Source organism: Heliconius melpomene, chromosome 6, assembly GCF_056956725.1.
Source record: "Heliconius melpomene rosina isolate 202511_hmr_F chromosome 6, ASM5695672v1, whole genome shotgun sequence".
NCBI lineage: Eukaryota > Metazoa > Arthropoda > Insecta > Lepidoptera > Nymphalidae > Heliconius > Heliconius melpomene.
Genome location: NC_140394.1, coordinates 12625725 through 12651259, shown reverse-complemented (window position 1 = coordinate 12651259; position 25535 = coordinate 12625725). Strand labels below are relative to the sequence as shown.

Here is a 25535-nt window from a genome sequence, read left to right as displayed (position 1 = left end):
CAACTGAAGACTCAACTTTTATTCTCTAATACGAGATTTCATACAATTCACATTTACTACTCGTGAGACGTTTCACACTAAATGCATGTAAAAACGGACTTACATTATATTACCATCAGAATGACAAAACTACAGATTGGCAAATGACGTACAAACACACAGAATGACAGCATTGCAGAAAATGAAAAAAACGTGATAACAATTTTAAAATTCAATTTAAATTATAAGTAACCAATAGTAAAAACAATTTGAAATTAGTGTAAAATAATTTAACATTATGACATTTTTTGCGAAACATCTGCAACACTGTCATGACACACGTGACACGTCATACTATTGACCTTATTGACATTTCATACTTGAGCTATACATCAAAATGACATATGTGTGTTGTATGTATATTACATTATTTGTATACAAAACCACATTATTCACCCATAAGATGTTTTATCACAGAGCTTGTGTACATTCGATAGATTGTCAAAACAATAATAAAGCTTTAAAAACTGCTGGCGCCATTTTGATTCATCCATAATTGATGTATTTATTACATCGTAAGTATAAAACTGTACAGAATTAAAAAAAAACACAAATTAAAGGAAATAACAAAACAAAATCTCTGAAAACCACATCAAAATTTGCGCAGCACGTTTATAAAGTTAATATTGATTACATTCAAAACTGCATTCCACTAGAAAACAGAAAAGACACACACATTACAAACAAACAAAATTATATACCTGAGATCATTTTTTTATTATTTTTTTTAATAGATTTGTATTTTTTTTTTCATTTATCATTTATAAATATTAAATGAATATTCTTGAACCGCCAACAGTGTTAATTGAGAAATATTATAATAATTTAAGTGAAATGAAACGAAAAACTTATATTAGTCGAGACTACACATAAAAACTGCATACTGTAGACTTGTTTTTATTTTAAAGTCAATTTTAAATCAAAAAGTTTAAATTAACAAGAGTCAACAGTATACAGTTAAAAAAAATACATGTACACTATTATAATACTAAGTTAGACAAAAAAAAATATATCGGTGGATTATTTTTTTTACTTATACACTCATTCACTCGACTTTCACTTAAAATCTAGAAAAAATATGGAATTTTTTTTTTTCTTGTTTTTTTTTACATTAATAAATCACAGTACCTATTTTTTTACATATATTAGCGAGGACGACGCTTTTTCAAGACAAATTATTTTTTCTTAAGATTAAAAAAAAATTACGTTAGTAAAGCTTTTGTTACTGATAAACGGGAGCTTGGACAAAGCGTCGTACTCGACTCGAAAAAATTACTACTATATAAAAAATCGAGTGTTTTTTTAATTATAAAACCAATAAATAAAGAAAACCAAACAAATTTTTAATATGGCAAAGGAGCAAATATCTATAATGCTAAATATAAAATGATAAAAAAACACTCGCCTTTTCATAAATATAAAGATTAACAATGTCAAAAGAATATGAAATTTATAATAATTTTGAAAAATATATTATTTTTATATAACATTAAATGTCATGACAGATTTTTTAAATATAAATGTTAAGTGGATTTTTAAATTATAAAAAGGAGAAAATAATGATTAAAAATAAATACGATATATATTTCAGCTATTAAATTATTCTAACCTATTTTGTATAAAATTAACACCCATTCATTCATTCTTATTCCGTGTCACTTTTTAAACATCAGATTGAATTATTATTAATAATTAGATAACGGTTATTGTCTTAATGGCGTTTATTAAAAAAACTTTTCATTTGACCAAAAGATTTATTCAAGAAATCTTATAAATAAGTCTGGGCGTTTTGAAGATATTAATATTAATTATATAACATATGAATTGTTAATATTAATTAACAACTAATTAGCCAAATAATAAAAATCAATTATCCAATTATTAATAAAATAGGTATATTAAATAAAAATTCCCGCCAAAAACTCGCAAAGTCAGAATAGCTACCATTTTTTTCATTAGTTAGACAACGACATTTTAAAAAACAGACTATTGCACTTCCGTTTCTTTATATATATTAAAAAAAAACTAAAATAAAGCCAAATTTTATTCAGCTAAAATTTTTTTTTTTTAAAAAGAACTCACAATTATAAAAAATCAAAGACCTTATTTTGTGGAACCTAACAAAAATGTAATTTATATTAGAAAAAAAAATCTTATTTTTTTAGTAACAAAAATAGATATTTTCCTCGTGTTTGTTTGCAAGGGGCAAAGGTAGCGTGTATTCAGCCTTCACGTGTTTATTTGTTCAGTTGTCGCAGTAAACTGGCAACACTGGACTCCTCGGCCAGTCGGAGGTCTCTTCGCTGTCGCTGCTTTCGCTTCCGGATCTAATAAAACATAAATAGTAAATAAACATATATGCAATTAATAATTAGTATTTTATTTCTGGTAAAGTAAAGATTTTATAATAATTATTAAGCAAATTAATTTAAAACATATTTTAATGTATGGTCGACGAGTCGTGGCCGCCCTGAAGTTAGCAGTAATACAATTAAAAAATATACCTATTTCGTTTGGGCGTTGAATCGACAGCCAAGTGTTGTTCCTCGATGGTTGGTAGGAGAGATGTTAAACGATCGGTGGGACGAAGTATCTATTAGAGTGAAAATAAACACAAAACATTATTTAATGCACCATATATGCCATGCCATTTTATATTGAAAAATATTAATTAATACAAAAATTAGATAAGCCGGCGTAGCGCAGTGACATGTTTAATATTATACGAAACGAGACAAAGCACGAAATTAAGTTCAGACCAATTTGCGAGATATTATCTCGCAAATTGGGCTTTGCGTGGGGAACAATTAAGACACTTAACATTAGGATCCCTTTACCCACCCTGCTATGTGCGAGATACATACAGAGTCAAGTATATATAATAATAAGTATATATAATAATAAATAACAACAACCAACCTTGAGCGTCCTCTCCGACAGTCTCCACACGAGGCGCTGTCGTTGGGGCGCCGCCGCGCGCGCCTCGTACCGCGCGCGCACGTCGCACACCACCGCGCGCACCGCCGCCAGCGACGCGTCTGACATCTGTCACGGGAGAGGGTCAAATATAGTATTAGCGTGGGTGGGAGCAGGACAGAGATACTGTACAATCGTGTGTGACACAGTAGTGAGAGGAGTAAGATTAAAGACTGTACGAGTTAGATAGTGTAACATTGAGACATTGTTACGAAAAATTTTGAGTTATCAATAATATTTATGTATCAGACAATTGCCTGTCAGTCTTTAAGGTTATATTTATATACATGTCTCAAATCTGAGAACGATTTTGGGACCGATCTTGAGATGCTGTTTTGATAATCTAGGGATCATAAGGGCATCCATCTCAAAGTTGAGAGCGATGTATAAATACGCACACTCACATTTTAAACATAAAATAATAAAATTACTGTGAACTTACATTACAATGCGCCTGCAACTGAGCTGCAAACTCATACAAATAATATGCATCCTCGGGCACAGGAGAACCACCTTCTGCCGCTAAACGACTCCATTCCACCAGTTCTTTCTCTATATAAAAACAATAAAAATAATTAATATTGATTTGTAGATTCCTTCATTATTTATAATAATCTATACTCATACAACTAAAACTCAAGAATTTATGTTTTTGGTTCAAATTTAACAATTCTTTTAACATTGAACAGTCCAGTTGGTTACATTGTTGAACAGTTGTGTTAAATGTAAAAGTTAGTTCTACGGTGAATGTTTTTTCACTTCCACACAAAAACTACTGAACAGATTGTGTTGAAACTTTACAGTAATATAGCTTATATATCAGAGTGATACATATAATCTGACTACATCGCTAGTCGTTTATCTGCATAAAGTACAATACAGTTGACGAGTCGTGGCCGCCGCTCCTATGAGTGAACAATGCACAAAAGCTCAGAAAACATATTAGCCTCAGTTAACCTTACTGTATAATATAATAAATATCTTACCTAACTGCTGAAACACCAACACTAGCGCTAGTTCACTGGCCCTCGCGTTCACACAGCCCGAATCGCACACGGCAATCTCCAACAGATTGATTAGTTCAGATTCCTGGGAAAATCCATAAAAAATATGTATTAGATAAAAAACAAAAAGTTGAATTAAGCTGAGTTGATGAGCTCCTACCTTTTTGAAATCGGTTAAATAAAGTGAATTAGAGAAAAAAATAAAGTAAATTAAATAAGATTTAGATGAATAAATAAAGATTTGTGTAAAATTTCCAATATCTCGCGTTATGACTGGAATGGGGTTATTAATAACTAGTGGGCCCGGACGCGGCTACGCCCGCCAAAATATAAGTCTAAATAATTAAAATAAGTTAAAAAAGAATAATAAGTGGAGATTTATTATTAGAAAAAATATCTGAGTAACCGAAATGAACAAACAAAATAAGTTAAAGTAACTAAAGGAAATTCTTAATATTAAAAAAGTACCTAAAGTTTGTCGTGCGCGTGTACTAAACATTTTTCTATATTAAATAATTAATAATTTTGGCGAACAGTATTAACCCATTTAGACCCATAGCCAAACTAGCAGTAAATAAAAGGTTTTTTAGGTAATAATTGATAGATATCGATGTAAGAAAATAAAAAACGTAAAAAAAATAATATTTTTTTTTTATTTAAATATAAAAAAAATGCCGTCCTTAAATGGGGCCAATGGGTACATGTAGTATCTAAATTTTCGAAACTATTTTTGCGACACGAAATGTTTTATAACACTTTTTACACTATCAACGCGTTTTTATATGGCACATTGCACGTCTCAGTTGCTAGCAAAATTTTTGAGAGTAGTGGTCTACCCCGTGGTGCTGCAGACTTGGTACTGCAGAAGCTGCTGGTCGCATAAATACGTTGATGTTTTCGTCTGTTAAATCGTGACGAGCGATGTAACGAAAAAATCACGCTAATCTATCCTGTTTATATTAGTTAGCAAGTGCAGGTGCCGCAAATTTGCAGCAGCAAGATCCTATGTATGTGTGGATAAAACCCACCACCATTTTTTGCCACGTACAACATTGCTATATAGGTAAAAAGATTGATCAGCCTGATCAACCCCTCCCATACCACACTGTAAAACCTTCGCACTAATAAAATTTAGTTAACTTGGTAAAAGCAGTAATCAAAATCGGCTCGGTTTTTCTTTTCATATCCTTTACTGCTGAGTTTCATCTTTTAACAATTCTTAAATTTCTCAAGACGACCTTGTATATTAGTCGTAGTTGGATCACTTTTACACCAACGGGGTTGCTCAAGATTACGGTTTCTCTACGTCTCTTAGCAAAAGGTTGATATATGCTTCTATTAGTAAGCAGGCAGATTAGCAGTGCTTTGTATATCTACATCTTCTTCTTCGTCGATTACCACACCTGGTTTTAGAGGCAGCGCAACTAAATATATCTCTCCGAAGTCTTTTTCTTCAATAATTACAACTGCGATTGCTTCTTGAAGACCTTTACATTCATTGCGACCGCTAAATATCCTAAGAGTCATTATGAACTTTGGATGGACATGCATATAAAAACATAAAAATTTACCTCTGATGTGCCCATTGGCCCCAATTGGGGACAGCATCGTAAAGGTTGAATTCGTCCTATTACGACTCTTCTTTTCTAATCAAATGTAATTATATTACATAGAATACTAAGTACTTAAGTATGTTTTATACCAAAACAAATGTATTTAGAAGAAAAAAATTAAAAATAAATATACTTACATTTTGCCTTCACAGATTTCGTGAAACAGCTTTACAAAAGGCACGAAATGAACGATTGTAAAAAATTTTTAATTGGACTTTACGGCTGCAACATAAGGATATACTACTTATCTTTACAATTCTAGACAAAAACTGCATAAAAATAATAATATAAAAAAAACAAGGGTACTATTGTAGGTGTACCCATTTGGGCACGGCGGGTCTATATGGGTTAAATAAAATCCCAAATGATTAAAATTACGACATTTTAAGTGTATAACATCGGTATAGATAACCGAACTGAGATAAATTAATTATAAGCAGCAAATAATGACATAAAAAATAATAGTAATTCGAAAATATATAAAAATTTACAAAATCATCAAAGTCGTCTATCTGCCCGTTCGCGTCGGTCATACTCATACTATACCACACGTAGGCTAGGTCATTTGGAATCAGTGACATCTTAATTATTTATTAGAATGTTATACAGTAAACTATAATTTCCATCAAGATGAAATGCTAAAAGTGACTATTATATTTATTTTCATAAGGATGAATATCAAATTATAGAAATCATCTATTTTTTGTTAATGTATACAAATCTATATTGGCGCGCGCCATGTATGCGTTAAGCAAACTCACTTTGGGTGACGTTTTCTTAAAACAACAAACTTTGCAAGCCATTGCTTAGCAACGCGTAGCGACGATTGTTATTAACATGGCGGAATAAATTGCATGTCAAATTAATTATTTTAATATATTGGTATATATCGAAAATATTACAAATATGAGAAAAAAAAGTATCCTATGTTCATCCCGAGACCCTCAAGTATCTCTATATGAGTATTTTATCACAATTAAATAAGCAGTTTGGGCCTGATTGCGTAAAAGACAGACAGACAGACAGACAGACAGACAGACAGAGTTACTTTCGAATTTATAATATAGGTATGGATTAATAAATAAAAACTTATTTTTTTTAAGAGTAAAAAAAATATATAAATTGATTGACAATTATATCCACTGTTTTTACAGCGCGATTAGAACCTACATGCATTATATTTACAAACGCCAAACACAAAAAGACACTAAGTATACTAAAGAAAAAAAAACACAAAACCACTAACCGGCAATAAACACGTAACACCAAGCGACTCGGCGACGACCAACACAAGCTCCCGTACAACGCGGACCCAGTGAAGTTGCGTAACTGAACACCGCTGGGCGAGCGCCAGCTTGCTGGTTATGATGTGCGACATGCGGGTTACGTCGCCCGAGGTGCACGCTGATTGTGATACTGACACTGATAAGAGATAAGGAAATGTTTGGATAATTTTATAAAAAAGTGAAAGAATCTATTATTACATTCAGACGCTATAAGCACTGTGCCTCGACGGTATTATACATTTAAATATTATTTCAATATGTTGATCAACTTATACAGTCACATATTTTAGAAAATGTATAAAATCTTATGGAAATAAGGTCAAGTGGTGGCCGCCCTAAAGTCAGGCTTACTAAACGTTAGCACATTGTGCAACTCCCAGGGAAGAAAACAATTACAAGTACAAGAAAAATCGTACAATCAAACGTTAGCTGTAGATGAGCTAACTCCGGGGCGGCCACAACTCGTCAACCGTGCTATAGGTACACAAAATGCATGCCAGCTAACCTAGCTCCTCCACACTGACATTCCTCGGTTTCTTAGTTATTTCAGCGTGCTCGTCAATCGCGATGTTCATGCACGACACGGTTATGCAGGGCACGTGACACGGACGCACTTTCATTTTGGTTAGGAATCTGGAAAATATATAAACATTTAGTTTAGTAGTCTCAAATATTTACCAAGTATGGCTATAGTACTGTCAGAGTTACCTCAGATATATTATTTATGAAAACGGCGGGCATCTCAAGATCAATCTCAGACTTGAGAGCGAGATACACAACTGTTATATTGTTCTGTAAAAGATCTCTTGCCTGCGCATATCTATTTAGATTTAGTAAATTTAGTAAAATTTAATTTTCTTTTTGTTTGATTGACATTTTTGTTTTGCTTTTGTTTGTAAAATGTCACTTATATATTGCAATAAAGAGTTTTATTTGTCGAATCTATCTCGTAGTTATATCTTTAGAACACTCTGGCTCTAGTTTATGTATAATATATACAGTAATATAAGCTTGTACACCAATATAGCACATAGACGTAAAATTAAGCATGTTGCATAATTTGGCTATAACATAACAATAAGCATTAGCGGGCGAAGCCGTGGGTCGCTAGTATTCTATATTTTATTAAAGAACAGTACTCACCGATCAAACAGATTAATAGCACTTATTAGAACATCTGCGGGTAGATCGAACCACACCTTGAGACAGCGAAGCACGTGGGCAGCACCGTCTCGGGCGCCCGTCGTTACTTCCCCATTCTGAAATCCAATGAAAAAGATATGAATTCAAGAGAAAAAAATATAATAAACAAATAAACAGTTTTGTTTTGTTTCACGGTGTATCCCACATATAGGCAGTTCTCTCTAAGAACTCAGTGTTAAGACATCGTTTCCCAGACATTGGCCAATTTTTTGAGCATTTGACTGTTAACGCGACGGTTAAATGTACGTTCTCTACTCAGGGTGACGAAATATTTTATTTTCTCGCTCTAGTAGATAGACAAAGCGCGGCGTTCAGTTCCGTCAGAAGTCAGAACACAATATCTCGAAAATTAAGAGATACAGTGTCTTAATTCTAGTCTCCCTCTGCCTACCCAGCTTTACGCGTGAAGTTTATTTTTATGACAATAAAACTGCATCACAAAGTTAAAAAAATAAAATAAACATATCTCTAAATGTTTGGTTACGAGATACAGTATTTTAAAAAATCTAGTGAATAGAAAGGATCAAGGCTTCAAGTTTACAGCACCACTATATCGTATTAACTATTAACTAACCTTCGTGCTATGTAAATTATATTGGGCAAGTAGTGATGGTACGCGTTTGTTTTATTTTCACGCACCTTCCGAGTTTTACGACGAATACATATATCGTAAATGGCGGTAGAATAAAAGAAAAAGTTAATGATATGTCCTTATAATATAAATTTGACTTTCTCGCAAAGACAAAGAACGGCGTTGAGTTTCGCAACTCAATACGCAACCTTACGAATTTTGACGAAAATCTGAGAACAAAGTGCTTTAACTGTAGACGCGACGCTGATTTCAATTAAATTATTAAAAAAAATAAGTTAATTTCTTAACGAAAAAGAGAATATCTATTATGTTTTCTTTTTAAATTATTTTTCGATATTACAACAATTAAAATATTTTTACATATCATACAAAATGAATACAATAAAATTGCGTCATACTGTACTACGTGCGTGCGTCACATCAACGCGGACGCTATCGACTATCGAGCTAAAATGCACCATGACCTAATTTACACTATGACATTTGTACGACATATCACACTACGTGAGATGTGTCGTGTATACAATAAAAAATCTTATATACATAGTTTAAGCAAAAGAAATCGTGAACCAATATCACTTTTTTGTCTTTATTCTCAATATACAGACATTATGGATTGGTATTCCTATTCGGATGGTTAAAATTAATATTATCATTTTAAGGTGAACCGCGGCGTTGAGTTCCGATTTTGCGTTTAAAATCGCTCAATCTGCAGCTCGAATATACACTAAGATCCATTTATTTTAAGCATTGCTGATGACACAACTGAGATATTGTATAGAATACCTGAATCATACAGATTACTGGTAACCGGTACAATTAATTAACGCCGCCAACTACTGCCCAAAATTTTGGAATTTGAACCCATAACTAGAAGTGATATCTAGTTGCGTCAGAACGACGTCATCGTTAAACAAATTACCATATATAGTAATGATTGCCTTTTAAAACCAGTTATCAGTGTTGGCGTTTAAATATTTAAGTTACTGTTATTAGTGTTAGAGGACATAACGCTTTTCCTTAAAGATTAAATAACATAACGGAGAATCAAAATCTTATATATTTTTTTGTTTTAAGTACTTTTTATATTTCTCGTATAGGTTTTTTTATAGTTACCTCCATATCTCTTTCACCTCGACATCTATCATAACCTAGCCATAAAAATATAATGCCTAACCAAAAACCTACCTCACTTTCACTCGGCAAGCACAGTCTCGGCTGGAACTTGGGCTCCAGCTGTAGATACTCATTGAGAGTGGTATACAGCTGTCTCAAGTCCACAGCATTTCCAGTTGATGTGGACGCCCCCTGGTCAGCATCCGGGTGCCTCGCGCCCGACCTCAACATGATCGGGCTTTGTGCGCGAGCGGAGGGTGAATCGGCACCTATTCAAATAAAAAAAGGAATATTAATCTGTCTATAAACGCATATCTTAAGTACTACTGGACAGATTTAAATGTTAGTTTTCTTATTTACATCCATTGTGAATTGGAATTTTAATTTTGGGATAAATAATATTTCCATCCATCCATCAGCCTTTTAAGGTCCACTGCTGGACATAGGCCTCCCCCAATAATATTTAGTATGACGAAACAGGGTTCCGAAATACAAACTAGTGAAGAACTGAGTGTCTTAACAGTCGTTTTTTCTCTGTGTTGAAATGAAATAATTCGAATGAAAACAACTAAGAGTGGTATATGACCGTGATGTAATTCAACCTTCTCCGATGGATAGGTTTTATCTGCCACTTACAGATTAATAAATGGAAACCGACAGTTCCCGAGATTATCCAACTAACTTATAATATTAGTAAAGCAGTAGTATAAATAGTAAACTCATACAAAACTCTATGGATATTTGCACAAGTTAGCGATGTACCATATTCTTTCGTAACACGCAACTAACACACACCACGCATATCTTTAGTGTGGATTGCGGAACCATTGGGAAATTGGTTGCTTAAGCAAAATATTTAAACGTTTTACAATTTGTGGATACTCAGGAGGCCTTCGTAGCACAGAGTTCGTTTGATAGATCGCGATAATCTTAGGAACTAATAGATCGAATTGAACATTATTTAAAATGAAACTAATTATTTTATGGCAATCCATTGTACCCGCTGTCAGTTACCTCGGGCATTTGGACACAATGTGTCATGTGTTGCCATGCACAACTCTTTGTTATTTTCATTTAAAAGAAGTTAGTATTAAATGATGAATAACATAGTCATTTACCACAAAAATTGAGGACAAAAAAAAAAAAAACACAATTTTTATAGTGTGGCGAGATCACACGACCTCTGAACCAGAACATGTCATTGCCATACATTTTTAACGGTAAAAGAAGTTAACAGAAGTTATTAACGGAATATTTTTTTTTAAACAAAGTATGTGAAGAAGTATATTTTTTTAATAATGACAGTTGTATTTCCATAAATAACTCTGGTCTACGTTTCCGCCCAAATTCCGAGTTCATGTAATGTTGAACATAGAGTGTAGAAATTAAAATAATTTAAATATAAACTGAATGGGGATCGAACCCACAACCATCACATTCACAGACAATCTGTCGCGTTTACACTCGCACGCTTGTACATCTGCGCCACGACTGGCCTCAACAGTAAGTCTTGTCAAAAAGAAAATTAAGTATAAAAAAAATATTAAAAACCCAAAATTCAACACAGTTTATAATGTAAACTCGTACGACGCCCCAAGTTAAAAAGGGCAAAGTAAAATAAACAAAAAACATACGTTAACCCAACATAATATGTTGGTAGGGCGTTCACCCGAGGAACGATAACGCCTGCGACTGCTTTGTAAACATTGAATAGACTTACTATTTAGGCCAAAAAACTGACTGAGAACGCAACGATTGTGAGTTCGATTCCCACTCGGGGTAATTATTTTCATTTAATTTTCATTTCCTCGCTATAACAAGACAAAGTGCGGTTCCACCACTTAACGCTCAATGTCCTGAAAGTTGGCCTAAATTGGACAACAGTCACTAGGTTCCCTCTGCTGACCCTGCAAAATGCGGGATACAGTGTGAAACACTGAGAGAGGATCGAACTTACACGCTGCCACAATAAAAAAAATAAAATATCACTCACTACAAATAAAAAAAATCACTTCACTCACCTAAAGCTATAGCTCGAGCAACCAGCAAACAGTGTTAATGCCCGCACCGATCCCCCCACGGCTCGTCGACCCGACGGTTTGAGCGACCGGGCGCGGAGGCCCTAGTACCTGACAACGAGAGCTGGTGATCAGCGACAGCTGTGCTGAACGCCGATCTGGGGTACGTGATGATGGAGAGGATATGGAACGGATGATATGAGATCCGAATAGTTGGGTGATGATTTAGGTTTAAAAATTGATGTGATAATGATAGAAGATTTTAAGGAATCTTGATTCGAAATTTATGGATGAGAAGGATGAATTGGGATACGGATATTCAGCTAAAACGGTTACTAGGTTCAATGTCTTGTTGAAAGACAATTGCCCAGCCACCTGTGCTCTCACAATCGTCAGATACGGTACAGGTGTGGTTGAACACAGCTGTAGGCCCAGTCGTTTGCTCGCCAAAGCCAGAGGCAAGGCAAGTCAGAACGACGCTGTAACTAACCCTAGACCCAAGTATACACCGGGTTTGTGAACCCTTAATACTGATTATGACCTTCGAAGGTTAGCAATGGGTCGCTTGAAAAGGGTTACTTTTTGTGTACTCAATTAGTTTTTTTAATAAATTACCTGTAAATTTATATCAAAATGTTATAAATAGCACAAAAATTGCATGCAAACCTTTTAATTTTATAATATCAACCAATGTCCTTTTTCTCAATGAATAGATGAATGAAAATTAAATATAATGTAATTAATAGTAATTTTGAAAGATTAATGTCAAAATAAAGGTTTTAATTGCTGAAAAAAAATATAAAATACAGAGAAAATGTTCACTATATTCTCTTGTTACTATTCAATAAAAATAATTTTAATAAAAGTAATCATTATTGAACAAAAATAAACAATTTCAAAACACAATATCAGTTATCTATCCAAACAATTAACTAACTTCTCTCACTAAAGTAAATACGTAAGACATTACGTAAACCTTGTTATTTTTACTCCACTTCTATACTATTCTACACACATAAACGGCTTCTGCACTGTACTTACATAAGTTTACTTATTACATTGGCGTTTACATTATGTGTTATATTATTCAATGATATCTTTACGCATTTTCTATTATTTACAGAGTAGGAAGAGAATCAATTCAATATTAAAGTCCAATCTTATAATCATGACTTAAAATATCAATCTATAAGTACATACATAGATACTTTATCAGTTTTGATAAAACTTTTTCAATTATATAATCAATTGATAAGAATAACGGACTAACGGACGAACTGTTTGACCTTCACTTATTAAAAATAGCATAGCCATTTTGTTTTCGTACGTTCTAGTTGTTTTGTCGAGATTTATAGTTTTGTTTACGTAAGTTATTTTTAAATTAAAGTTATATCAACAATAATATTGAATGGGTCAAATGGGATGCAGTCCTGCTTTCCACCTCAATTCGAGACACTGACATCGCGAGTTGAATAGGCGGGTTTTAACACCGTTCAAGATAAAAATAAGACACAATAGCAACTAATAATTTCTAATTTAAAAGATTAACAACATCTATATCATAATTCTAAAGATTTCGTTCGTTTGATCGTTCAAAACCTCAGAAATTAGAGGATCAATTTGAAAAAATATTTTGTTGGACAGATATATTCTAGAGTAATACATACAAGACAAAATATACATAGTTAATTAAAGTACTCAACTAAATAAACAATTAATTCCTTAGCAGATTGCACATTTGATTATTTGTAAACAATGTGTGACGTCAATTAGTTTTATCGGTCATCATGAGTGAAACAAAATTGTTGATATATAATCTGTATAATGTGTATATCTATATCTATCTATCTATGTATGTCGATATCAAAATGACACGAAATATCCACGATTTGAACCAGTGTCACACATTTTAATACGTTTTTAATCGTCATTCTTCGATTTCTAACTATGCATGTAATAAAATGTAAAAAACTAATATCGACTCTACTTTATTTTGTATTATTATGAAAGTTAACACGCACCTTAAATGACACTACAATAATTCGATATCATCGAGGTGGTCTGATGAGGGAGCCAAGACCTGAAACTCTACTATAAACTCAACTATGTAAAACTCTTCAGAGGCCACTAGACGGAAATCAGTGCAGAAAATGTTCTAGCTAAGACTATATGGAACTAAATCATTTCCCAAGGCGGATATTGAACCCATAACGATAATATTTACAATCAGATGCTGTCTCACTGCACCACTTCATTTAATACCAACAACTTTACATAAAATCTAAAATTATCAAACCTCCGTTGTACAACAGGAAAGAAATACTACAAAAAACACGTTTATTTCAGTAGATTACGTTTGTTTCAAACTGTTTATATCATTCAGCATTCACGTTCGAGCAATACAAAGTACAACGACCCAATCGTTCGATATGACGTAGCGAGTGGAGAATAATAGAAAAACAAGTGTTATCAATATTTTCTTTCGGGACTATCATGGCGAAGACTAGGTTCGATTCTCACTCGCGGTATTTAATATTTAATGATTACATTTCCACGCTCTGACGAGGAAAACCGCGTTGAAAAGCTAAGTTCTCAGGTTCCCTCTCCTTGACACAGCGTGAAGATGAGAAAAATAAACCATGTTAATTTGGAACTGAGCAACATAAAAAAAATCTAGCAACGGGTACAGAAATTATAGAAATCGCTATTTTTTGCGATAAAGTCGCCTATTATTATTATTGTTTCTCTTCCGAGGTCAGTCGTGGCGAGGAAATGAAATATTTTTTTAAATTTTTGCTTTCATTTCTTCGCTCTGGTCTCGAGGCAAAGCGCGGCGTTGAATTCCGCCACTCAAAACGCAATGCGTCCAGAAATCGGCGAAAAGTGGGACCGGAGTGTCTTAACACTAATTTCCCTCGGCCTACTCTGCTGTGTGCGGGATACAGCGTGAAGCTGATCTAATTTAATTTCATTTCATAAAAAGAAACCTATGCATCTACGAACAAGCAGTGAGTTATGAAAGCGCAATATTTCCACACCCGTCGCGTTGTCTACTTTCACTAACGCATAATAGCGATTGTTTGAAATTTCAGTATTTTCTGCTAGCATTTAGCTTCTCACTATACTTTCTATTGTAAAATTTGTATAATAATATAATTATTATTACCATTACGTATTCATTAATTTTATTAAATTTAAAAACGTCGATGATAATTATTTATGAGATTTTAATTTTTTTACGTGTAGAAACTAACGAAAAATATATGTTAGGGAATAATTGTTAAAAGTACACTTGGTCAACAAAATGTATTCTGTAAAATGTAAACAGATGTAACAACTTAAAAGATATGTAAACTTTATAATATGACGAATAAAAATAACACACATTTCTTTAGAAACTAAAAACATTTTTTACAGCCATCGTAAATTTACGCGTTGGTCGCGAAATGTCAGGTCCATGTGCGTTACAAATACATTTTTTTAACAATTACCCTCATTTCGTATATATTAACTTCTTAGTTTCACTAACTATTGGAGCCGTCTCATTGTGGACGCGACTGTTCGGGGTTTGATTACCACTCGGGGGAACAAGACAAACGACAAAGTTGAATTTCGCCATCTAATATTACATTTAAAATTACATAAAAAATTGGGCGACGCGAGATGAACGAAGTCACCTAATAATAGGTTCCCTCTGCTTACGTAAAGCTGTAAAAACCATTTATTGTGCTAGTGATATAAATGGATGACGATATTGTACAATACAATAACGATGACGATTCAAATAAATTAATAGGTAGAGACGAACAAAGATATGATCCTATATATTTTTTCTTTTGAGGTGCTTTACAGCAAATAGGCGCTCTCGTATAATCTAACTTAGAGAGTATGAAAAAAAAAACAAAAAGCAGATAAGTATTTAACTTGTTTAACTTTACCCGTCTGTTTCTCCAATAAATATAAAAACAACATTATTTAACACTAACAAGTTTACACAAAAACAACATATTTTGGCAAAAGTATGAAAGTTAACATACATACATATATTTATGTATGAACAAGACACGCAACGGCAGATGTTAACACACAGCTGTTGTAAGGTCGTAAAAAAGAGGCTATTTTTGAGCTTCCCCCATATGTTCATTTTAATATTATGCATTTTGAAGTAATTTTTGATATCTTTAGATACTTACTTCGCAATTTTATTCGTGTAGACTTAAATCATATCCCGCATAAAGCAGTTTAAACAGATGGAACCTATTGTTAACATACTCCGTTTCCCTACTTTCCGTAGAATTTTTCGAGTCATAGTGTATAATAATTCATTCTCACGAATGGGGATCGAAACTAGAAGATTTTAAAATGTATAAATGAAAATAATGTATATAATAGCAATACATGTTACATAACACTAATAAAAATATATGAAAAATGTAATAAAACCTAGAATCCCATTGCCTAGTTTGCTATGCGGGAAAAGGCAATCTGTTCTTTTTTATTTCACTATCAATTAAATTTTAATTATCAGTATAAATGTTATTTTTAATGTCATTCAATTTAGCTAACTTCATGTACATACAATCAGAAACAGTTGACTGCACAACGATTAAATTAGTATTCATTACAAGAATATTCCAGAAAGAAGCTCCAAAGAATGGTGAAAGCTGTAAGGTAAGACAATTAGCAGTTCTCGAGATATTTACAAACATACTACACAGGTTTTACGTAGATTTAATTACGTACATAATAGTTTAATGTCAGTTTAACGGTAATTGTAGTATTTGAGTGCGGCTATTACTAAGTACATTTGGAATAATTAAAAGTGTAAAACTCGAAAAAAAAAAACTTTATATAACATTTTTTATCTATCTAAAATGCCACGCACAGATAATAGAAAAACAAATTATAGTTCAAACGGCATGGCGTTCCAATTTCAAAAAGTATACTTTATTTTCGATGTTATTCGCGAAAGTGGCACTGACTTATACCACATACGGCCAAAAGAATGATGATACATTATTGTCCTCGTTTTATGCCCAAAATAAAGACTTAATTTACCGTTATGATCGTTGTTTAGGAGACGATTTCTTTTTTAATTCTTAGGAGCACATTAACATCATAAAAGGCTAACCTAAATGCAATTGAAGAACCATTGTCTAATAAAAAAAGTGACGGTTTATTTCCAACTATATTCTCGACAAAAATAACAATGTTTACTATACAAACACCTATACTAATATTATAAACATAAAGAATGTATGTGCATTATCACACTACTCTCAGGAACTATTTATTAAAATGTGTTTTATATTGGATAGTCCATTTATCAAGAAAGGCCATAGGCTACATTAAATGACATCATTCCATGTAGCCCACGGAACCTACGGTCATGTCACCGTGTGTCATACAATGAATATTTACTTCCATTTGACATTACGAACAAAACCATAAAGGTAAAACTAGTGTTCTATAACATTTATTATTATTGTTGAAATTAGAGGTAGGTACCTCTTTTGGTGTCAAGGTGACAAAACGTTTATTTTGAACGGTTACCAGATGAACTTGATCACGGCGAGGTTGTGAGATTGCGAGCCAAGAATCATTTATTTTTCTTACATTTTATAATATTTTAAAAGCAATTATAAATGAAAAAAATATCTAAAAGAATCACTTTGAGAGCAGTCATGGTGCAGGGCACAAACGTGCGACAAGTTACGCTTCAAAATTAGGCGTGGGGACATAGTATCTTAACAATAGGTTCCATCTGCCCACTCTGCTATATTCGGGAAACAACGGGAAGCTAAACTATATTAGTACTAAAAAGTTATTTTAATGACAAATTACTTCACATCCTGATGTAATATTACTGGAAAGTAGCCATGTTTTGTCACCTTCAACTATCTCACACTAACACTAGGTGCGACGACCACGATTTGGTACAATGGCAGCTGAGTTCATCATTTATTTTAAGTTTAGTGAAACCTCTGAAAATTTTTACATTATAGCCTGATTAATAATAACAAAATTATTTAGCAGGTTGCGATAAATTTTTAGTTAGGTTCATGCTGTATTCCGCACGCAGATAGGCAGAGGAAACATAGTGTTAAGACATTCCCTTCCTCATTTTCTGCTGAATTCTGTCGGCTTTGCGTGTTAGCGGAACTCAACGCCTCGCTTTGCCTTCGATACCAGAGCGAAGAAACATTTTGAAACAGACATTTTTAGTTGATTTATAAAAGGAGGTTATCAGAGTGATATGTATGATGCCTACCTATCATATTGGATAAATATTCAATTGAGTATGAGGATCTATTTAGGCTTCAAAGCACGTTTGCTAAATATTGTATCTCATACATAATGTTTGTGAACAAATTTCTCCGAAACTCAACGCTGCTAAGTTACATTGAAATACTATAACAGACTTGTATTAGTGATTTATCACTACCCGCATTACACAGGAATTGCATGAAGGTTATTCGTCAATTTATTCTATAACAGTAGTAGGTACATAAATAGTTAAAGAAGGTTACAGCCTCGTTGTGACATTGCGGGCTTATTTACCTTAATTAGAAATGCTATCCTATAGTTCATTTAGTACTGAATAACTGCAGAGATATTTGCATCTATTCTACAGTAATATCCTTTTTATTAACTTCACGCTGTATTCCATATACAAGAGGCAGAAGGATCTTAGTGTTAAGACACTCTAGTCTCCACTTTTCGGAGAATTTTCAAGATAATATTAAATTTTATTCCCCGAGTGGCAATCGAACTCAGAACTGTCGCGTTCGTCCGCGACGGCCTTATATTCTTTTATTTTCTAGTATTTTTGATTACAAACATACAGATGTCTATATTACAATTTATTATTAGTTATTTTTGGTATAAGCTTTACTTTATACAACTTGTTATATCTGAAACTTTCTACTCGACGTGCACTATGTCACGTAGGCAGCTGTGGCCATCTTGGTAGTTACTGGAAATAGGTCAGTAGTTCTTTAGCGGTGACTTTAGGTTCGATTTATGCAACAAGTTTTTATTATTGTATACTTTTATAAATATTTAAATTATTGATAAGAATGTCCACATTAAGAATTAAATTAAGACAAGATTACAAATTAATATTAAGAATTACTACGGGAACTGGAAATAAGGTTTTCTTTTATGTTTTCATTTTACATTATAAATTCCACGAGAACAAAACTACGGGCGACAACTAGTTAAGAGTCAATTTTATGTACTTAATAATATTCTTAGCTATTTAATACTCGAAAAATTTAACTGCACATTTCCATAAGAAAGATATGAACTTGTAACCATTTTCTACTGTTTGATATAACTCAATTGCGCCACAATAGAAATAGTTATTAACACTTATTTATCTATTTATATATAGAATAGATACTAATATTACAAAAAAGCTAAAGCATGAGTTTGTAGATTGAACGTGCTCACTAAACATTGGTTCTAAATCAAGAATTATCTTATAATATACCTAAATTTAATATATAATGAAATTGGATACCAATCAAAGTATGTATTTTATTTGAAGTTATTTAATACAATAATTATAGAGACAACATGACCGTCAATATTATATAGCAGTCCACCTTGAAATCTTATACAAGGCAGCCAAACCAAAGAGGTTTAACTCACTAAATGACAAAAATAAATATTTCATTAAAAAAATATATTAAATATTAGTGCAAGTGGAAACATAAATCCACCAGTGATCGACATAACACATTTCTGAAAAAGTTTTCTTTATAATAAGTCACACCCTGGCAACATTTTTATATTAACGAGCAATCGATTATATTTTTAATATATTGTTAGCTTATCAAAAGACCCTGAAGGTATGACGGCAATCTTTTAATGGACTTGCCCATCATGTCTGTAACGGTAAATTTCTTATTCGCTTCACGCTATGTACTACACATGCACACAGCAGGGTATGCAGTAGGAACCTAGTGTTCCTTCACGCTTCCGTTCCCCACTTTCCGGTAAGTCATTGAGTGTTAATCTCTCTCTGTTTTATCCAACAACCTTCGTGTGTTCTCCATAACACATGACATTGGTGAAGTGACTAGTGCTCTGTTGGCATATTCTAAACGTCGTGACTAAAAATAAAACAGAACATGTACTCTATAGTAAGCAAAATTTTGTTTATACCACTTGTCTTTTGATATTTCCGTAAGACAAGAGGCCACAAAATAATTTAAAGAAATTTAAATTTGTATTTTCTATTGAAACACTAGTATATGTATAAATTATATATCTGTACCACATTATACAGTTATAAGTTCGCTAAAGCTCGAGACCTGATACATTCCCCCCGTAGCAATTGAACCTACAACCGTCGCGACTTATCATGATTTCTTAAGTATTTTTTATTTATATTTAGTTAAAGCACTATAAATTACATGATATTAATATAATAATATAATTAGTGTATATTAACTGTTATTATGGAATTTATTTTTGTAGGATGACGTTAGACCTTTTTCTTAATATTTTTTTCGTAAATTTAAATCCGCACTTCTTGTCTATCAGCTGTCTCATATAACACTTGCCCAAGTAAAGTAATCCTTCACTAAACTATAATTGTAGAAGCCTATCGCGGCCTCATTTCTGGGTAAAATTCGCGCACTCATATGTGCTTAGTTATTGTAAACTTTAATATCAAACATATAAGATTCAATTTACATAAAAAATATATGATATCACGCAATCTCGTCGTGTCGTAACGATAATAAAAAAAAAGACGAAATGAAATATTACGATTATTGTTATGGGATTGGTAGGTGTTCATTTGAGATTTTTAAATTGTTTTTCAACAGTCCAAGGTTGAAAAACAAATTGAACTAATATTAACTAAATAAATAGATATACCTACTTACTGTAAACACGACAGGTTGTAGGCTCGATTGACACTCGAGGAAATGGAATATTAACTATTTTTATTTCCTCGTTCTGGTAACGAGGCAAAGCGCGACGTTGAGTTCCGCTACTCAACAGTCTCTCAGCAATGCTTCTTGAATTCGGCGGAAAGTGGTGAACGTTAAAGGAGTGTTTTAACACTAGGTTTTTTATCTACTCTGCTGTGTGCGTACTAAATAAAAATATCGTCTCTCTATAGTATATAAAACGAGGCGAACAAGGGTAAGGAGCAAGCGAAGCTAAAAAATATATAAAAGCTACATTGTATATGAATCGTGACGAAACGACCTTGTATTATTCCATACCCCGCGACAATAGATAAAATCATGCGGAAACGTTAGTTAAACGACAGTTAATATTGCATCTTAAACAAACGGTTAAATTAACTGTTAATTAACTCAATTACATATTTACTTTTAGGCCTCAGCTACTGGTATAGTGCCAACTAAATTTTGAACTACGCATGAAATTCACACATTTAGTATGTAGCTTCTAGAATCTACATGTTAAATAAGTCATATACGTCCGTCCAATTAGGTAGACTAACAAGAATTTTTCCTTTTTTATCAGCTTCACCAGTACTCCGCATACAGAAGGGTATGAAGACAGAATCTAGTATTAAGAAATCCCACGCATCAAATTTTAAAAAAGAACACCAAAGTTTTGAATGGCTGAACTCATCGCTGCGCATTACCTCGTTATCAGGGCAAGGAAAAGAAAATAAATCATTCCCCCGATTAAGAGTCGAACCCACAACCGTCTCGTTTACAAGCAGACATCCGAATATCATCATTTACGCAGTAAAAACAACTTAATTCGATTAAAAACATGTTTTTGCATATATATCAGCAAATTGCGCATTTACAAGTATTTGCGCAGCTGCCGTCCAAATTTATATGTCATATTATCGCTACGTGATAGTGTATCGATTTAACCTTAACTATATTTACTTTCAATTGCTTTTTAAAATTTCCATTATGGTGTAGCAATGAGTGGCTCAAGAAGATTGATAAGTTAGGGATTCAATTTCACAAACAAACTTACATATGCACAAATCAGCTTTTCTTTATAAATTCGATTATACCAATTTTTGATTATCCGAATGACGAACGAAAACAATTAGTTTGGTTAATCAAGTTTCTACTGTATACAAAATGAAATTAAACATGAATTGAACCCACAACCACCTTAATTATCCTTATTTATATTACAAGACATATCTCGCATACAAAACTTTCAGCTTGCATGAAGCTTCATGTCTTATTTTGCATATGGGAAGTAAAAACAGGGAAAGCCCAAAAGGTTAAGAAACTGTTCCCTACACACCACCAAATTTTTGAGATGTGATTTCAAACTCAATGTGCCTTGTCCTTTTTCCATAAAAAAAAACAATGTTTGTATTGCCTTATTTTGGCCATAAAATATCCCATCCTCTGAGTTGTAACTGACCCCATAACCTAGAACACGAAGGCCCTCTAACAAGTACCACAGTACTTTACATATGTTTAAAAAAGCCCTTATCACTGAGAGGAGTATCGATTTAGCAATAGAGTAACCCACTTTATTATCAACAATGCCCTCAATAGATATACTGTAGTATTTTATTTAGAGAAATTACTGTGTGCCCTTCTATAGAGAACCATTTATTTTAGTTTCATAAAAATAATGAACTTATATAAATAATTGTATAATAACTTTTACATATTTCTATGAAAGCTTGCAATATAAAAAAATATATATAATAATTTCTTACGAATAAAAAACAATTTTGTTTAAGTAGATACATATATACATATATATTTACTTAAAACTAAAAATGTTATATATCAACCTCTCTTGCCAAATAACCATTCAGAGGAATAAGTAGTAGCAATAGTAGTAGGATATTTGTAAATTGTAATATGTAAAGCAGTCCGTTCCCCACTTTCCGTTGAGGTTTGGAGGCATTACATGAGTGGCATATAAGAATTTACTCATTAAGTTCAATAGAGTATGTCCCTAAATGAGAAAAAACAAGATTGATTTATACTACTAATGATAACATAAAATATCTTATAATTATATTAATATATAATTATTAATTGCCTAAAAAACCTTCTTTAAACTACTTATCTTTATATATAGCACAAGTACAATCCATATAAACCAGGGGAGATTAGAGACAAGTATATTTGTTAGGCAACTTGATTTACTTGGGTTTGCAGAGCATTTTTTTATTTCACCATAACATTATAAAATGTATAAAAGTTATTTTTCTTGTTATATTTTAGCTGAAAGTAACTGTATAATACTAGAAATATCCATGATATAACTCAAAAAAATGCAATTGGTGTAAAATAGGTTTTTTATGGTCACTTTTTAACAAAATCATAATTAATATAAAATCTTACCACATTGTTGTCATTATCTTAATAAAATATATATATTTTTGTATCTTAAGTAAAACTTACTGAAGTTGAAAAATCCATTAATAAACTTAGGGATTTTTAAAGTAGTAATAAAAACAAATTAAATACAAATCATTGTACTTTTGTATTGCATGGTATTGCCTAAAATTATTAAAAGATCATAAACTTTTATCAATGTTGCACAATGTGAATCATTTAAATGATGTAAGATTGCATGGATACAACCAAAAATGTCATAATTATTATTTATAGTAAAATTGAAATCTAATGTATAAAATATTAGCCAGAATATGAACAGGATAAACCTACATTTTGTGTTGAGCAGAGTAAAAATAAATCATTTCCAGAAGTAAAGTTTGAACTCACCACTGCATACATTTATAGTCAGACCCTATCCCACTATTTTACAATTGGCCTGAATTCCAATATGCTTATAATGTTAAATCCTTTGAAAATAAAATTACTTTAGTGACAATACTCTTACAATTTGATTTATTGTTACTACATACAAATATCTGTATATAAAAAATGAATTTGAAAAATGTTTAAATTTACGACTTTAAAATATTACTAAAAGCAGATAATAGTAGACAAATTTAAAATAAACTTAAAGTATAAGGGCTATCACAGCTCAGGAGGCAGTTCTACTTAGACAAACCAATAGTTTCTCTTAAAAAAACTATTTTATTGTTTAAAAAATTATTATAATGGTAGCTATTCTATTTTTTCTCAAAAAATATTGTAAGCCAAGACAAATAAGAGATATTTTAAATTAGCTGACAGATTATAAATTAATTAATTCTTTAGAAGTTTTTATTGACTCATATGAATAAACTGGAATAATATTGTTTTATTTTACAACTTTTTTTCTTCTAAGTTTTAAAACTTTATTTACTTTAAAATTTTTCTTTTAAGAGTCTTTTATAATGAACATTGAATTTCATGTATAAATTAAATATTACATAAAAACTTTAAAAAAATATAAATTATTATAAAAATTGTAATATTTTTTATAACCTAAAAACTAAAGAGAACTCTATCTTAAAAGACAATGAAGGTAGGTTAGACCATAGTTATATAAATAGAACTCTAAAAAACTTGTATATTGCTCTTTTTAATAAGATTTTAACTAAAAATAAGCAAAAATTGTGGAAAATCTCTAAATTATGCAATTCATGGCAGGTTCACATTTCAACAAGTTGGTACATGATTTCACTAGAACTCTCTAGAAGTAGCCTATATTAAAAGGAGAAAGCTATAACCATTGATTTATATATTTAAATAACGTATATTTAACACATTTTGACTTATTTTTGATCAAAAAAAGGATAAAATAACAACTTTTAAAGTAAAATTCCAATTTACTACTATTATAATTTTGATCATTTTATTAGAATTTTTAATACAAATTATTTAAGATTAAAAGAAATAATGAGTACTGTATAAAAAACAGTTACAAAGACATTGGTTGACCCAAAAAAATACCCAAACGGTGATTTAAAATGTAGGTTATAATTACATATACAAAAGATAGCAATTTTTGCCCATAATCTTGGTTTTGTATACAAAATTTATATATTTAGAGGCAAATAAGACTTACCCGGATGCTTCCGTGGTGGTAGTGAGTTTGAAACCGCCTTATATAAAATAAATTTTATTTTTCTACCCCAAGAACAAAACTAAAAGACTTTTTACAACGAACTGATGACAGTTGAATAAAAATGGCCGATTACGTCATTAATACGCGGGTAAATCAAATTTGCAACTATTTATTTAATTTTAACTTAATTTAAAATAAAATTAATTTTAAAATGTATGCTTTAATAAAATGAACTTACCTCATATATATAATTTAATGTGGTATCAAAGAAAGGTAGATTTTTCAATACATCAGTCTATTCGTCTGAAGCGCGCTGTTGCCAAACCGTTATTGCGTCAGACAATGAATATTGTTCAAATAAACACATTTCTAAACACTTTGACATAATTTTTGCATTTATTTAAATTAAAATGCTCCCCGAATTTGTTTAGATCAAACAAATTATTAAGAAAATAAACTGATTGAATTAAATAAAACTTGAACTTGACTTGGAGAAACGGCAACGTCGCGTCCTACTAGTAACAAAGAAAACTCGTAATTTATTTTTTAAAACAAAATGTAAAAATGAATTGAAAATGAAGTAATTATTATTTGTTTATTGATTGTAATTAATAAATCTGGTATTAAAATGCAATATATATGGTTAAACTATCTCTACAGCTGACTAGCTTATTTGAACTTGTTTTGATGTACTGTAATGTAAACTATAGTAAACAAAAATTTGAAGTGTTGCCATGTTG

The 25535-nt window shown here is 31.8% G+C and overlaps 1 protein-coding gene across 2 annotated transcripts; it reads right to left on the bottom strand.

Annotated features, from left to right (window-relative positions):
- Nucleotides 1-4: 4 nt before the first annotated feature.
- CycG (cyclin G) lies at nt 5-25515 on the bottom strand. 2 transcript variants are annotated; one of them, XM_085187439.1, is made up of 11 exons: nt 25034-25515; nt 11851-11958; nt 9902-10098; nt 8062-8177; nt 7424-7551; nt 6879-7054; nt 4002-4104; nt 3458-3567; nt 2959-3084; nt 2544-2632; nt 5-2366 (listed from the first exon to the last, which is right to left on the bottom strand). In XM_085187439.1, exons 3-11 carry the CDS (start codon nt 10058-10060, stop codon nt 2285-2287), a joined length of 1089 nt encoding a protein of 362 aa, XP_085043565.1. In that variant the 5' UTR covers nt 10061-10098; nt 11851-11958; nt 25034-25515; the 3' UTR covers nt 5-2284. The 2 variants fall into 2 exon arrangements, with proteins under 2 accessions (XP_085043565.1, XP_085043564.1); XM_085187438.1 differs by lacking the exon at nt 25034-25515 and adding an exon at nt 24796-24934.
- Nucleotides 25516-25535: the final 20 nt, after the last annotated feature.

What these genes read in the sequence shown, in the direction of transcription:
- CycG (XM_085187439.1), bottom strand. Translation starts at nt 10,060, where the DNA reads ATGTTGAGGTCGGGCGCGAGGCACCCGGATGCTGACCAGGGGGCGTCC. An exon ending in GCTTGCCGAGTGAAAGTGAG is followed by an intron (nt 8,178 to 9,901) that starts GTAGGTTTTTGG and finishes ATTGGATTTCAG; the next exon opens with AATGGGGAAGTAACGACGGG. An exon ending in TCAACGCCCAAACGAAATAG is followed by an intron (nt 2,367 to 2,543) that starts GTATATTTTTTA and finishes ATGTTTTATTAG; the next exon opens with ATCCGGAAGCGAAAGCAGCG.